The sequence below is a fragment of the Dendrobates tinctorius genome, unplaced genomic scaffold (genome assembly GCF_039654945.1).
Source record: "Dendrobates tinctorius isolate UK_male_01 unplaced genomic scaffold, ASM3965494v1 ptg000104l, whole genome shotgun sequence".
In the NCBI taxonomy this organism is placed as follows: domain Eukaryota; kingdom Metazoa; phylum Chordata; class Amphibia; order Anura; family Dendrobatidae; genus Dendrobates; species Dendrobates tinctorius.
The window spans coordinates 16982952-16998564 of NW_027361772.1; the positions used below are offsets into that span (position 1 = coordinate 16982952).

The 15613-nt window shown below is 43.5% G+C and overlaps 1 protein-coding gene across 2 annotated transcripts in view; it reads left to right on the top strand.

The window, feature by feature from the left end:
- The first annotated feature begins 7014 nt into the window (after positions 1-7014).
- LETM2 (leucine zipper and EF-hand containing transmembrane protein 2) overlaps positions 7015-15613 on the top strand; it is a 34451-nt gene continuing 25852 nt past the window's right edge. For both annotated transcript variants that reach the window (XM_073588837.1, XM_073588838.1), the window contains exons 1-2: positions 7015-7166; positions 13006-13074. In XM_073588837.1, the coding sequence (XP_073444938.1) occupies positions 13028-13074 (47 nt within the window). In that variant the 5' untranslated portion in view covers positions 7015-7166; positions 13006-13027. The remainder of the gene's footprint in view (positions 7167-13005; positions 13075-15613) is intronic.

Here is a 15613-nt window from a genome sequence, read left to right on the forward strand (position 1 = left end):
GGTCGATCAGGGCGTCATTGTCCAGAACGATGTCTTCATCCCGTGGAACCTAGAAAAAAAAAACATTAGAATCTTGGAAATATTTGTAAATGAAAAAGATAGAAAAACATAAGAAAAGAAGAATGATTGAAGATGAAAAACAGGACAGAAAAAAAGGCAGGGGAAAAAAAATAAGACAAAAAAAATGGACATTCACAGTCAGTCTATACTTACACGCCGTCTCATCGCCGGCACTTGACTTGGCTGCTCCTGCACTTCAGCCTCTGAAACCGTGTCCGATGATGTTTGAAAAAGAACAAAAATTATTTTTCCACATGTGTACATGGCAGTATTAGTTTGTTGATACTTATGGTTGAGATATTTAATACGCATCTTATGCAATAGCTAATAGTTAGTACTTGCTTTCTTATTTATCACAGCGGGTTAATTCCCGCTGTTTAGTGGCAGGACAATTGATATGCACTTTATTCATCTCTAGTTGAGATTTAATATGCATTAATATGCACTTTATCTTACCTAGCAATTAATAATTTGTTTTCATAGCTTTTACAGCGGTTTATCCCGGTTATGCTATGCTATGATAATTGTATTGCACTTTAAATTTTATTTCTCTTTGCCATATTATGGTAGATGATAGTCTGCAGTACTGATTGGTTATTATTTGTGGTTGAGGTGTTAGTGTTTATCCGCCCAAATGGCCAGCACAATATTTTTTATGCGATAATAATCGCGTTACCTGCAGTGCATACCATGCAGTAGCGGTCTGGCCTTTTGCTGCAGCAGATTTCTCCCGTATTTTTTGCGGGTTTATTTCCAAACTATGGCTAAAGAAATGTTTTTTATCACTTGCTTTATACCAGATTAAAGCGTTTACTGCAGCATTTCTGAATGCATTTGTACCAAATAGATGCGATTTATTCTTGAATAAATAAAGGGAGAACAATTTATTATTATCTCCCCTCTCACACGATTTTATGTATCTCACATATTATTGATTGCCTATACTTATTACTGCCTGCGTTAACATTGATACTCTGTGATTGTTTTAGATTTGTAAATATTTTTGTGTATAATAAAATTAATTCTTTTGCAAAAACTCTCTTGATCCCTGAATCTTACTTAATAGTTGAGATAGGGAATTTTGATGATTTATATTGTTTGTTGAGTTGTGCTAATATTTGCTTCCCAATATTAGGGGATTTTTTGATATTTATGTGTACATGCAGCAGCAAATACTTACCCAAAATGTAGGGCAGGAAGATACTCACATCACACTCTGCTTCGGCCAGTTCACCACGGGACGGCCGATATTCATCCCCAGAAGACATGCTGCAGTAAAAAAAATAAAAAGCATTAGTACATAATACATTTAAAAGGACAGGCAGACATTAGGTTTTAGAATACTCACATTCTTGATCTTGCAGCTTTGCTCCAAATGCAGTAAGGGTTAAGGTCTCTTGCAGGCTGTCTGTAGAGTATAGTTCTGCCAGTGCACACACCTTCTTTTATCTACACTAACCCCCAAAATAATGTTTCCTTGTGTAGGGGGTGGTTTAAACCAGTGTCTAGACATGTTTACTCAAAAGTCGCATGTGCTCAAAAGCGCACGCGTGCGCATGTCCATGTACATGCATGCGACCCCATAGACTATAATGTGTTATTTTGGTGCATTCCGTGCGCACGCGATCGCATCCATTTTTTTAACGAGGTTGGGCGGAACAAATGCAACATGTAGCGTCTAGCGCGTCTAGACGCACACCTGGAAAAAGCACATGCGCATGAAAGTGCTGATGAACGCATGCAAGCGCTAAACCATGCGCCCGCCATGTTAAACATAGGGGCGCATGCGCCCGATAGCGCACAATGCGCTGCGCGCAAAAACGCTAATGTGAAACCAGTCTTAGGCCCCTTTCACACATCCTGAAATTTCCAGTACTGGGAAAACCAGTACCAGAGATATCAGTGTCCGTGTGTGTAATACGTGCGCCGCATAAGTACCACACGGATGGACGCCGAGGAAGAAGCGCTGCTCCCTTGCGGCAGATGCTGAACACGGCTCTCATTCTTCCCTGCTCTGCCGGCAATCGGCGCAAGCAGAGGAGAATGAATGAATGAATGAAAAACCTGACGTGGGATCCCCCTATGTTTTTGAACCAACCCGGCAAAACTCACAGGTGCGGGCTGCTGTTTTTAGGCTGGGGGGCCCATATCCATAGCCCCTTACCAGCCTGAGAATAGCAGCCCTCACCTGTGAGTTTTTTCGGGTTGGTTCAAAAACATAGGGGGAACCCTCGTCGGGTTTTTCATTCATTCATTCTCCTCTGCTTGCGCTGATCGCCGCCAGAGAAGGGGAAAATGAGAGCCACGTTCAGCACCTGCCACAGGGGAACAGCGCTTACAGTAGCGCTTCTTCCCCGGCGGCCGTCTGTGCACACGGAGGATATCAAAGTGTGTTCTCCGTGTGCACGTGTGCGGGACGTTTTGCCATCCTTGGTGACGGAAAAAAACCGACATGTCAGAGTCTTTTGCCCACGGACACACGGTCCGTGGAAACACACTGACATGTGCACAGACCCAAAATGAATGGGTCTACGTGTGTACGTGTCTCCGGTACGTGTGACAATTGTCACCACACGTACCGGACACACTGACGTGTGAAAGAGTCCTTACTGATTTTATTGCATTGCGTGTGTTACTAAATTCTTTTTTTTCTTTAAATGTGGCCTTTCACCTGGATTTGAACACTCAGCCTCTAGCAATGGAGGCAGCAGCAATAATTAGCAACTGCAAGTTGCTCTGTAAAATATAGGAGAATTTTCTGTAGGTGAATGTGCATTGTGTTCTTCTTCACAAGAGATCTATAATCTTGGTACATAGAGCTACAACTCTATATACCAGTTCATTTCTAGATACCCTGTACCTTAGAGGGAAAACAAAAGGTAGAGTTAATTTCTTCCTATACATTTACTAAAAAAAAAAAAAAAGCAATAATGACATTTTTTATGAACTTTAAAAAAATAAAAATACAGATTAGCAAATAACAGACGTATTTTATAACAACCAGTAAAATACTGCATTTTTTTCTGCATGTTTTCTGCAGGTGTCTGAACCAAACTACACAATTACAATCTTCTCTGGGTATTGCATTTTTTGCTGTTTTTCTTTCAAAAATTCCCTTTCCCTCTTTATTTTATGCAGATCTGAAGCTGCAATTTTAAAGTGTTTTTTTTATAGCTCAAAAATGCTTTGATTCTGCATTTTTTGTGTTTTGTTTGAAGCTCCTCATAGAAGCTAACGGAGAAAAATGCACCGAAAAGGCATGATTGAAAGTATCTTTTGGTGCACCGAGGACAGGATTTTTCATGAAACTCATCCGTTTTGCTTGGACAGTTAGGTCTTGTTCACACGTTACGTGAATGCTACATTTTTTTTTCTGCTGCATTTTTTGTTGCAGAAAATTTTCGGAGTTTAACTGTCCAAGCAAAGTGGATGCGATTCATGAAAACTCCTCGCTGTGCATCTAAAGGCACTGCTGAATTGTGCATTTTTTGGTGTTTTTTTTCTCTATAAGCTTCTATGGGGCGCTTGAAAAAAACAAAACAATTAAAAAGGCTTGTTAATTAAGTGCGTTAAAAAACGTAGTTGCTTTCTTAAGTGCAGAATCAAAGCTTTTCTGTACTATAAAGAAAAAAACATTAAAAATGCTGCTTCACATCTGTACAAAAAATGCATCAAATAAGGGGAAAAAGGCATTAAAAAAAATCTAATAAGCATAGAAGATGGTTAATGTCAATTACTCAAAAAACACAGGCCTAATAGTGGCACTACTCACTTAATCAGAAAATACCTACACAAACTTGGGAGCACACGCCAAAGATAAGTTGTGTTGCATAAGTGCAACAGTGCATAACAGTAAAGACAAATAGAAATCCCCTCAAAATAAACTTTAGCTTGCAAAGTGCAAAAGCGCAAAGCAGCAAAGATTAATGGAGATCATCTACAAGTGAATAGTATTGAACTAGCCTGCAAAGTGCAATAGTGAATAGCAGCAAAAGGTTAAAAGAGGTCTTATAAACACAGATAAATCATCATATAGGGAATCATAGCAAAAGTTATACCTGACCTGTGCGCAATACAACCCCCCCCGACGCGCGTTTCGCGTTTAGCTTTTTCCTTATACACCCCCCCAAGGAAGAAGCATAATAAAGTTTGTCAAAAACTTTGTTTAATTATTTCATTAAAAGAATTTGTAATTAATGTGTGTGTTTTTAACCCTTTACTACTATAGGATTAATAATGGATAGGTGTCTTCTTGACACCTCACCATTATTAACTCGGCTTAATGTCACCTATCAATAGCAAGGTGACAATAACCCATTATTAACCCATGAGCCACCACTAAAGGCAATGGGAATAGAGAGGCTAAGTGCCAGAAAAGGCGCATCTTATAGATGCAAAAACAATGGTCCCTCCCTAGGCTATTAATATCTGCCCTCACTCACTGGCTTTCCCTCTCTGGCAGAGAAAATACAGCGGTAGCCCACGCAATTTTTTACAACGAATTTAACTGTTAATTTAACACCTACATGTCCCAAATTTTACACACATACCCTAATCTAATTATTAGTCAAACACATATAAAAAACTAAACAAAATGCAATGGTTTACTGTATGTAAACCATGTGTCATTTCACGTCGGGTTTTAGAATGATTTTACAGAAGCCGGCAATTGATTTAGCGGCTATTCTGCTACGTAGAACTCTATGAAATATAAATATATATATTTATATATATATGTGTCTCAATGACATGTATATATATATATATGTCAGGACTCTAATGTCAGGACCCTCTCGGCGTCGGCAAACTGCCACGCCTAGCAGGGTGACTTAACCACACTATGGGAGAGCGCGGGCTCCAATACAGTAGTGACGGTTCAAGCAGACAGGACCTGCGTCACTGAAAATAGTAAGGAGTCCCAGGACCTAGATCATGTGACTGCAAGGGGCGGGGCTTAGTGTCCTACTGCTGCAGATGATATAATGTACCTACTGCAGGGAAACTGTAGAAGAGGAGAGGAAAACGCAGGTCAGACAAGCGAGAGTTCATACACGGAGAGGGCTGTGCGGTACCAGAGGGACGAGCAAAGAATAGTCAAGTCACAGGCAGAGGGTCATACACAGAGAGGTAGCGCAGTACAAGAGGGTCAGGCAGAACTCACAACAGGGACAGAACCGGGTCAAAACCAAACAAGCAAGCAAGATATCAGGCACAAGGCACACGTACGCACGAGGTCAACTAACTCAGCCGAGGGCAGGAGTATAACTGACACCGGACCTAAGTCAAGTGAATATTAAATAGCCGCCCTCTGCCAGAGAGAGGCAGAAACAATTAACCCCTGTCTGACCAGGACAGGCCAAAGACAAAGCCCATCTTGGATCATGACAATATATATGTATGCTATTTGTCTATATCTATTATTTCGCTTGTGTTTTAACCTGTCATTTGGATCCAGTATATGTTCATTGTGCAAGCCTGTGAGAAAATCTCATCACACAGATGATTAGATTCGAGAAAATCGCATCCTAGCATTGCCAACGGATGACATACGGATCACTGTTCAGGGAACATTTCTGCGTTTTTCGACTGTAAAATACGTCCCGTATTTTTATACGTTGTGTCTGACTCCAGCCTTCCCCAGCTTCTCTGCTGATCGACTCCTTGGAATTGGGGCACTCTCTTAGTTTCACGATCCCTGCCCTGAAGCTTTCCGTTACCTTCTGGACTTGCAAGCTCGGTATTGCATTTCTAGGTTTTCTGCCCCAGGTCCCTAGAACCACTCACACCTTCTGTCATTTTCTCTTGCCTCTTTCCTGGATCTTGCTATCTGTTCCCTCAGTCTCCACTCATCTCAGGGGCACCCACGTCATACTTACTTATCAGACCATAGGTCTGCTCCTGTTACAGGCTGGGCCCTAACTCACTTCCTGACAGGAAACTGCCTCTGTCCCTGCAGCTTAGTCCCTCCCACTCTGGGCTAGTCCCAATCATTAACTTTAACGCTCCTTATTGTCGGGCAAACTAGAACACCGTCACTAATAACACGTGTCACAATACACATTACAACCGTACGCCTGTCTTCAAGGGAGAACGTGGGCAGCCTGTCCACCTCTTTACACGTTGCCTCCTCTTCTTCCACCCTGTGGTGACATTGTGGAGAGCCAGTGCTTTGTTATGGCATCCAGGGGCTTGCTGAAAGCCCCAATCACTGACACATTGCTGCCCCTGGGAACCTGTAGCTGGATTTCATAGTAGATTAGTAGTAATACTGCTACTACTACTACTAATAATAATATAATGAATAAAAAGCATAGACATTTTTCATCACCTCAACCTTCTCACAATTAAAAAAATAAGTAAAAACATCAAAATAATTCCAACCGTGCGTTAAATGATGTAAAGAAAAACGCCAAAATTTCAGGGGCCCAAAAAATGCAGATATGTCCGGTCATGAAGGGACTGAGCTCAGGATGGCGGTATTATTTTATGACATGTTGGGGGACTTTTATATTGTGTAGGGTTATTATATTATTCCAGGACTGTATGGCAGTATTATTTATAAACTGTGCAGTATTTTCCCCCTATATTATAACATTTTCATTTTTTTTTTACCAGGAAAATGTGTTCTTTCCATACAGCTGTGACAGCATTACATTATTAATAATCGTGAACTACGTGGTAATACTATGTTAATACCACGTGACTGGCAGCGGCAGCCTATCATTGCACACAAGTCCAAAATTACAGCTGGCAGCCTGGTTATTAGCCTGTAGTGGCCAATGGTCTTCTCTGAGCATGCGCAGGACACTCACTGAAGCCGATTCCAGTAAGGGCAAGAGAGAACTGACGTCAACGGGTTCAGACGAGAACTAAGCTGTAAGCCCCGCCCCTGCTTGACATCCATTGGTCGACTGAAGAGGTTGTGGAAGCGCTCGGCGCTCTCTGATTGGCTGAGACGCATCTGCCGGTGGACTGGCCTTGTTGTTGATGCCAGTAGGGTGGGGGTGAAGGAGGAGACGGGAAGTCAGGAGACACCGGGGACTCCTGGGGAAGAAGTGGCCGGGGGACGAGTCACCGTTGTACCCGGGGAATGGACGGCAGACCCGGTGAGGTGCACACAGCACATTGCTCATCATGGAGGTCTCATGCTTTAAGGGCTGCTGTATGGACGTATCAATAACCCCTTCATGACCAGGCCAGGTTTTTTTTTTAGTTCTCGCTCTGTTGTGTTTTTTTTTTTTGCCAAGAATCATAACTTCTTATTTTTTATTTTTCAGCATCTTTTCTTCTTTTTTTTTTTTTTTTTAACAGCGATCATTTTGCAGTAAAATAATTATTTTTTTATACTATTTGGACAATTTTTATTTATTTCTTCCTCCCTGTTAGGGACTTGGACCTGTTCTGTCTCCCTGCAGTGGCCCCCAGCGGACCCCCTGCTCACCCCGAGCAGGGTCGTCTTATCTCGTCTTATTTTGCTTTAATTATTGTATTGTTAATGTTGTTACTTATGACTGTTGTGTTTTTAGCCCCTTCACTACCAAGGGTGGTTTGCACGTTCATGACCGGGCCAATTTTTACAATTCTGACCACTGTCCCTTTATGAGGTCATAACTCTCGAACGCTTCCATGGATCCCGGTGATTCTGACAATGTTTTCTCGTGACATATTGTACTTCATGTTAGTGGTAAAATTTCATTCAAATAACTTGCGTTTATTTGTGAAAAAAACAGAAATTTGGCAAAAATTTTGAAAATTTCGCAATTTTCCAACTTTGAATTTTTATGCCCTTAAATCACAGAGATATGGCACACAAAAAACTTGATAACTAACATTTCCCACATGTTTACTTTACATCAGCACAATTTTGGAACCAAAATTTTTTTTTTGTTAGGAAGTTATAAGGGTTAAAAGTTGACCAGCGATTTCTCATTTTTACAACACCAATTTATTTTTAGGACCACATCACATTTGAAGCCACTTTGAGGGGTCTATATGATAGAAAATACCCAAAAGTGACACCATTCTAAAAACTGCACCCCTTCAGGTGCTCAAAACCACATTCAAGAAGTTTATTAACCCTTTAGGTGCGTCACAGGAATTTTTTTGAATATTTAAAAAAAAAATGAACATCTAACTTTTTTTCACAAAAAAAATACTTCAGGTTCAATTTTTTTATTTTACCAAGGGTAACAGGAGAAATTGGACTGCAAAAGTTATTGTGCAATTTGTCCTGAGTACGCGGATACCTGATTTGTGGGGGGAACGACTGTTTCGGTGCATGGCAGAGCTCAGAATGGAAGGAGCGCCGTTTGACTTTTTCAATGCAAAATTGGTTGGAATTCAGGTCAGACGCCATGTCACGTTTGGAGAGTCCCTGATGTACCTAAACAGTGGAAACCCCCCACAAGTGACCCCATTTTGGAAACTAGACCCCCCAAGGAACTTATCTAGATATGTGGTGAGAACTTTGAACCCACAAGGGCTTTACAGAAGTTTATAACGTACAGCGGTACAATTAAAAAATCATATTTTTTCCACAAAAATGATCTTTTCACCCCAATTTTTATTTTCCCAAGGGTAACAGGACCCTAAAAGTTATTGTGCAATTTGTCCTGAGTATGCTGATACCCCACATGTGGGGGTAAACCACTATTTGGGCGCATGGCAGAGCTTGGAAGGGAAGCAGCGCCATTTGACGTTTTTGACTGGAATTGAGATCGGACATCATGTCGCGATTGGAAAACCCCTGATGTACCAAAACAGTGGAAACCCCCCACAAATGACACCATTTTGGAAACTAGACCCCCTAAGGAACTTATCTAGATGTGTGGTGAGAACTTTGAACCCCCCAGTGCTTCACAGAAGTTTATAACGCCCGGGCGTGAAAATAAAAAATTCGTATTTTTTCCACAAACATGATCAATTATTCCCCAATTTTTTTCTTTTCCCAAGGGTAACAGGGGAAATTGAACCCCAAAAGTTGTTGTCCAATTTGTCCTGAGTAAGCTGACACCCCATATGTGGGAGAAAACTACTGTATGGACACACGTCAGGGCTCGGAAGGGAAGTAGTGACGTTTTGGAATGCAGACTTTGATGGAATGGTCTGCGGGTGTCATGTTGCATTTGGAGAGCCCCTAATATACCTAAACAGTGGAAACACCCACAAATGACCCCATTTTGGAAACGAGAACCCCTAAGGAACTTATCTAGATGTGTGGTGAGCACTTTGAGCCCCCAAGGGCTTCACAGAAGTTTATAATGCCCGGGCATGAAAATAAAAAAATCGTATTTTTTCCACAAACATGATCAATTATTCCCCAATTTTTTCATTTTCCCAAGGGTAACAGGAGAAATTGGACCGCAAAAGTTGTTGTCCAATTTGTCCTGAGTACGCTGACACCCCATATGTGGGAGAAAACTACTGTATGGACACATGTCGGGGCTCGGAAGGGAAGCAGTGCCATTTTGGAATGCAGACTTTGATGGAATGGTCTGCGGGTGTCATGTGCGTTTGGAGAGCCCCTGATGTACCTAAACTATTGAAACTCCCAACAAGTGACCCCATTTTGGACACTAGACCCCCCCACGGAACTTATCTAGATGTGTGGTGAGCACTTTGAACCCCAAAGTGCTTCACAGAAGTTTATAACGCTCGGACGTGAAAATAAAAAAATCATTTTTTTCCACAAAAATGAGATTTTTGCCCCCACTTTTTTATTTTCCTAAGGGTAACAGGAGAAATTGGACCCCAAAAATTGTTTTGCAATTTGTCCTGAGTAGGCTGATACCCTACATGTGGGGGTAAAACACTGTTTGGGCGCATGGCAGAGCTTGGAAGGGAAGGAGCACCATATGACTTTTTCAACTCAGAATTGGCTGGAATTGAGATCAGACGCAATGTTGCATTTGGAGAGCCCCTGATGTGCCCAAACAGTGGAAACCCCCAATTCTAACTCCAACCCGAACCCCAACACACCCCTAACCCTAATCTCAGCCCTAACGCTAGCCCTAACGCTAGCCCTAACGGAAAAATGGAAATAAATACATTTTTTTAATTTTATTATTTTTCCCTAACTAAGGGGGTGATAACGGGGGGTTTGATTTACTATTTATGGCGGGTTTTTATTTTTGGCAGCTGTCGCACGCTAAAAGACGCTTTTTATTGTAAAAATAGTTTTTGCATCACCACATATTGAGAGCTATAATTTTTCCGTATTTTGACCCACCGAGTCATGTGAGGTCTTATTTTTTGCGGGACGAGTTGACGTTTTTATTGGTACCATTTTCGAGCACGTGACATTTTTTGATCGCTTTTTATTCCGATTTTTGGGACGCAGAATGAACAAAAACCAGCGTTTCATGAATTTCTTTTGGGGGAGTGCGTTTACACCGTTCCGCGTGCGGTAAAATTGATAAAGCGGTTTTATTCTTCGGGTCAGTACGGTTACAGCGATACCTCATTTAGGTCGTTTATGTTTTGTCGGTTTTATGCAATGAAAACTATTTTATATAAAAAATAATTATTTTTGCATCGCTTTATTCTGCGAGCTATAACTTTTTAATTTTTTCGCTGATGATGCTGTGTGGTGGCTCGTTTTTTGCGGGACAAGATGACGTTTTCAGAGGTACCATGGATATTTATATGCGTCTTTTTGATCGCGCGTTATTACACTTTTTGTTTGGCGGTATGATAATAAATCATTATTTTTTGCTTCGTTTTTTATTTTTATTTTTTAAGGGGTTCACTAAAGGGGTTAACTAATGGGACAGTTTTATAGGGCGGGTCGTTACGGACGCGGCGATACCTAATATGTGTACTTTTATTGTTTTGGTTTTTTTTTTATTTTCAAAAAATGAATTTATTGGGGAATATTTTTTTTTTTTTTCTTACTAATTTATTTGGCGATTTTTTTAAAATTATTTTTACACTTTTTTTTAATTTTTTTTTTACTTTATTACATAGTCCCAGGTGGGACATCACTGTCCTGTGACAGATCGCTGATCTGTCACATCACAGATCACTGTGACAGATCAGCAATCTGTCACAGGCAGTGCACAAGGCTTCCTCATGCCTGCGCTTTGCAGGCACTGAGGAAGCCAGCTTCCTCCAGGCCCCCGAAGGCCCCCGTCGCCATCTTGGATCCGGGGGCCTGGAGGAAAGGAGTCCCCCGCAGCAGCGCTGCACATTGCGCTGCCGTGGGGGGCTCAGGGAAGCACGGAGGGAGCCCCCTCCCTGCCGATGCTTCCCTTTAACTCCCGGTACACTGCGATCATGTTTGATCGCGGTGTGCAAGGGGTTAACGTGTCGGGGGCGGTCCGTGACCACCCCTGACACATAGTGCCGGGTGTCAGCTGTCATAATCAGCTGAAACCCGGCCGCGATCAGCGGCGCTCACCACGTGGGTGCCGCTGATCGCGCTAGACGTACTATCCCGTCCATGGGCATAGGGGCCCGGGTCCCATGGACGGGATAGTACGTCTGATGTCAGGAAGGGGTTAAGCTGTAAAGCGCTGTGGAATATGTTGGCGCTATATAAAGATTATTATTATGAGCACTGGATCCAATGTGACATTTAAAGGGGTTTTCCTTTTAAGAAAACACCTGGCCCCAGCTGCAGCTTGTATTTTTTTAACGCCTTAATGACCGCCAATACGTCTTTTATCTGACCTGAGATATAAGAGAACAGCATCCCCATACAGGTGACAATCCAGCAGCTGTGGGCTGTCCGCTATATCTGACAACTTGCTGCATCAGCCACAATCAGTGTTGGCACCCTCCATATCTGTTTAACCTCTTAGATGCTGCTGTCAATAGTGACTACATCATATAAATGGTTAACACAGTGGTGTGGGGGCTTCCTCTTTATCACAATTGGTGCCCTCAGATCACAATTGTGTGGTCCTGATGTTTGCCATGGCAATTCACAACCAAATAGCGGCCTTAGAGCCTGACGGCTGTTGTAACCTGTTCAGAAGTTAGAGGCATTTAGGTGGTAAAAAGTACACAGTTTCATTCCTATCATGCCACTTTGCATTAATTCCTCAAAATCACCTGAAGGGTTAATAAAGTACCCGACTGCAGTTTTCAATACGTCAGGGGGGTGCTGTTTTTAAGATGGTATCTCTTTTGGGGGTTTCCCAATATATAGGACCCCCAAAGTCACTTCAAACCTGGATAGGTCCTTGAAAAAAAAAAAAAAATTTTGTAAATTTCCTTGATAAAATGAAAAATTCCTGCTACATTTTTAAACCTCCTAAAATGCTAACAAAATAAAACAAAATTTTACAAATGGTGCTGATGTAAAGCAGACATGCTGGAAATGTTATTAATGTTTTTCTGTGGTATGACTATCTGGATTAAAGGGATAATCATTTAAAGTTTGCAAATTGCCAATTTTTTTACATTTTTCTCAAATTTCTGATATATTTTTATAAATAAACACAAAAGCTATCGACCTAAATTTACCATTATCATATAGTACAATGGGACACAAAAAACAAACTCAAAATCACTGGGATTTGTTGAAGCGTTCCAGAGTTATCACCACATAAAGTGACACTGGTCAGATTTAAAAAAAATTGGCTCCGTCACTAAGGGGTTAAACTCTCCTGTATTCACCCTCCCCAGGTCCAGCTCTGAGTCTCCACCGCAGCTTCCGGTGTCTGTTTGCTGTGCTGACTCGCGTTGCCGGCATGCAGCCAATCGGTGAGCTTGGCGGCTCGTGCTGTCGATTTGAGCAGAGCAGCTGAGCTCATTGATTGACTGCAGCGTTGTCGACGTGGTGTCAGAGCCGCAGACACTGGAGGATGGCGGAGGCCAAATGACTTGTAGGCCCCATTCACATTTCAAAGAAAAGTTGGGTGACTACTAACCACGGGTGCGACGGCTCTCTTGGTCGTCTCCCTTATTGATGGAGCTTCTCCTTTTTTGTTCTCCTGTCAGGTCTAAAGTAAAGTAAGAAGACATGGCCACGTACACCTGCAGCGTAGTCGTGGCTTCTCTCAAGTCCCGGTAAGATGCCGCTACTGGCACAGATCTGTACAAGGCGTCTGATCACAGATGCAGAAGAGCTGTCGCCGTCTGCTGTATTACCAGACCCATCCGGGGTATCTGCCCACAGACCACCACCACTGCTTTCTTCTATACTTCTCCTGTTTCTTTTCAGCTTATTTGATGTTCTCATTGTTTCTCTTGTTTTCTTTTACTTTCATCTGTTCCGTTCTTAGCCGTTTGTGTGTCTATAATTGCTTTGTGTTCTCTACTTTTATGACTTGCCCCTCACTCCAGCGTACTCCCTCCACTAATCCCCCTTTTTATTGGAGCCCTCTTGGCTCCTTTACTCTGGCACACTCTGCCTTCTTAGCCCTCTTCTCTGGTGCGCATCCTCTCACTCAACCCCACCCCTCCGCTGTTTTTATTTTTTTTTTTCCTGGTTCTCTTTCTTATTCAGCCCCCCTGGCTCTGCTGCTCTTCCTCTCTCTGCTCTTCCTCCCCTGTCTTCCCATCTTCCCACCCCATCTCTGGCCTGCTCCCTCTTTTGCCCCCCTTTCTCGGATTTAATGAGCTTCCTCTCACATGTCCACCCTCATTCACATCCATTTCCAGCTCACTCCCTTTCTAGGCTCTGTACTCCTGGCTCTGGCATACATCCTCTCTTCCCCCAATTCCCTGCCCCTGGTGCACTACCTCTGTTCCCTCCCCAGCGCTCTCCCTCTTACGACCTCCGCGCCTCCGGCGTGCTCCCTCTGTTGTCCTCCCTGCCCCTGGCGCGCTCGGTCATTCGTCCTCCCTGCCCCTGGCGCGCTCGGTCATTCGTCCTCCCTGCCCCTGGCGCGCTCGGTCATTCGTCCTCCCTGCCCCTGGCGCGCTCGGTCATTCGTCCTCCCTGCCCCTGGCGCGCTCGGTCATTCGTCCTCCCTGCCCCTGGCGCGCTCGGTCATTCGTCCTCCCTGCCCCTGGCGCGCTCGGTCATTCGTCCTCCCTGCCCCTGGCGCGCTCGGTCATTCGTCCTCCCTGCCCCTGGCGCGCTCGGTCATTCGTCCTCCCCGGCGCGCTCGGTCATTCGTCCTCCCCGGCGCGCTCGGTCATTCGTCCTCCCCGGCGCGCTCGGTCATTCGTCCTCCCCGGCGCGCTCGGTCATTCGTCCTCCCCGGCGCGCTCGGTCATTCGTCCTCCCCGGCGCTCCCTCTGTCGTCCTCCCTGCCCCCGTCGCCCTCCCTCTGTCGTCCTCCCCGTCCCCAGCGCGCTCCCCCCATGACCTCCTTTATCTGCCTTTAATTGAGACTAGAAAAATTGTAAAAAGATTCTTGTGAAACCCGTATTTTTAACTGTTGCTGTAATGAGGTATAATCGCTCGAAGTTACAGACCCAAACACCCCCCCCCATACACAGTAGACTAACGTTGGACGAACCGCCTGAGGAGACGGAAGGATCCAACATGTCCGACTTCAAATTGCCGATCTATTTCGTTCTTGATGAGATAGCTGCTGTCATCGGCTTTCTCATAAGGGAACACAGGAGCGCTTGGCTCATCCTGAGTATGGCAGAGTCGGGATAGTTTACTGCTGGCGGACCATCATTCATACGCTATCTACAGTTGTGGCCAAAAGTATTGACACCCCTGCAATTGTGTCAGATAATACTCAGTTTTTTCCTGAAAATTATTGCAATCACAAATTCTTTGGTATTATTATCTTCATTTAATTTGTCTTAAATGAAAAAACACAAAAGAGAATGAAGCAAAAAGCAAAACATTGATCATTTCACACAACTCCAAAAATGGGCCAGACAAAAGTATTGGCACCCTCAGCCTAATACTTGGTTGCACAACCTTTAGCCAAAATTACTGCGACCAACCGCTTCCGGTAACCATCAATGAGTTTCTTACAATGCTCTGCTGGAATTTTAGACCATTCTTCTTTGGCAAACTGCTCCAGGTCCCTGATATTTGAAGGGTGCCTTCTCCAAACTGCCATTTTTAGATCTCTCCACAGGTGTTCTATGGGATTCAGGCCTGGACTCATTGCTGGCCACCTTAGAAGTCTCCAGTGCTTTCTCTCAAACCATATTCTAGTGCTTTTTGAAGTGTGTTTTGGGTCATTGTCCTGCTGGAAGACCCATGACCTCTGAGGGAGACCCAGCTTTCTCACACTGGGCCCTACATTATGCTGCAAAATTTGTTGGTAGTCTTCTGACTTCATAATGCCATGCACACGGTCAAGCAGTCCAGTGCCAGAGGCAGCAAAGCAACCCCAAAACATCAGGGAACCTCCACCATGTTTGACTGTAGGGACCATGTTCTTTTCTTTGAATGCCTCTTTTTTTCTCCTGTAAACTCTATGTTGATGCCTTTGCCCAAAAAGCTCTACTTTTGTCTCATCTGACCAGAGAACATTCAAAACGTTTTAGGCTTTTTCAGGTAAGTTTTGGCAAACTCCAGCCTGGCTTTTTTATGTCTCGGGGTAAGAAGTGGGGTCTTCCTGGGTCTCCTACCATACAGTCCCTTTTCATTCAGACGCCGACGGATAGTACGGGTTGACACTGTTGTACC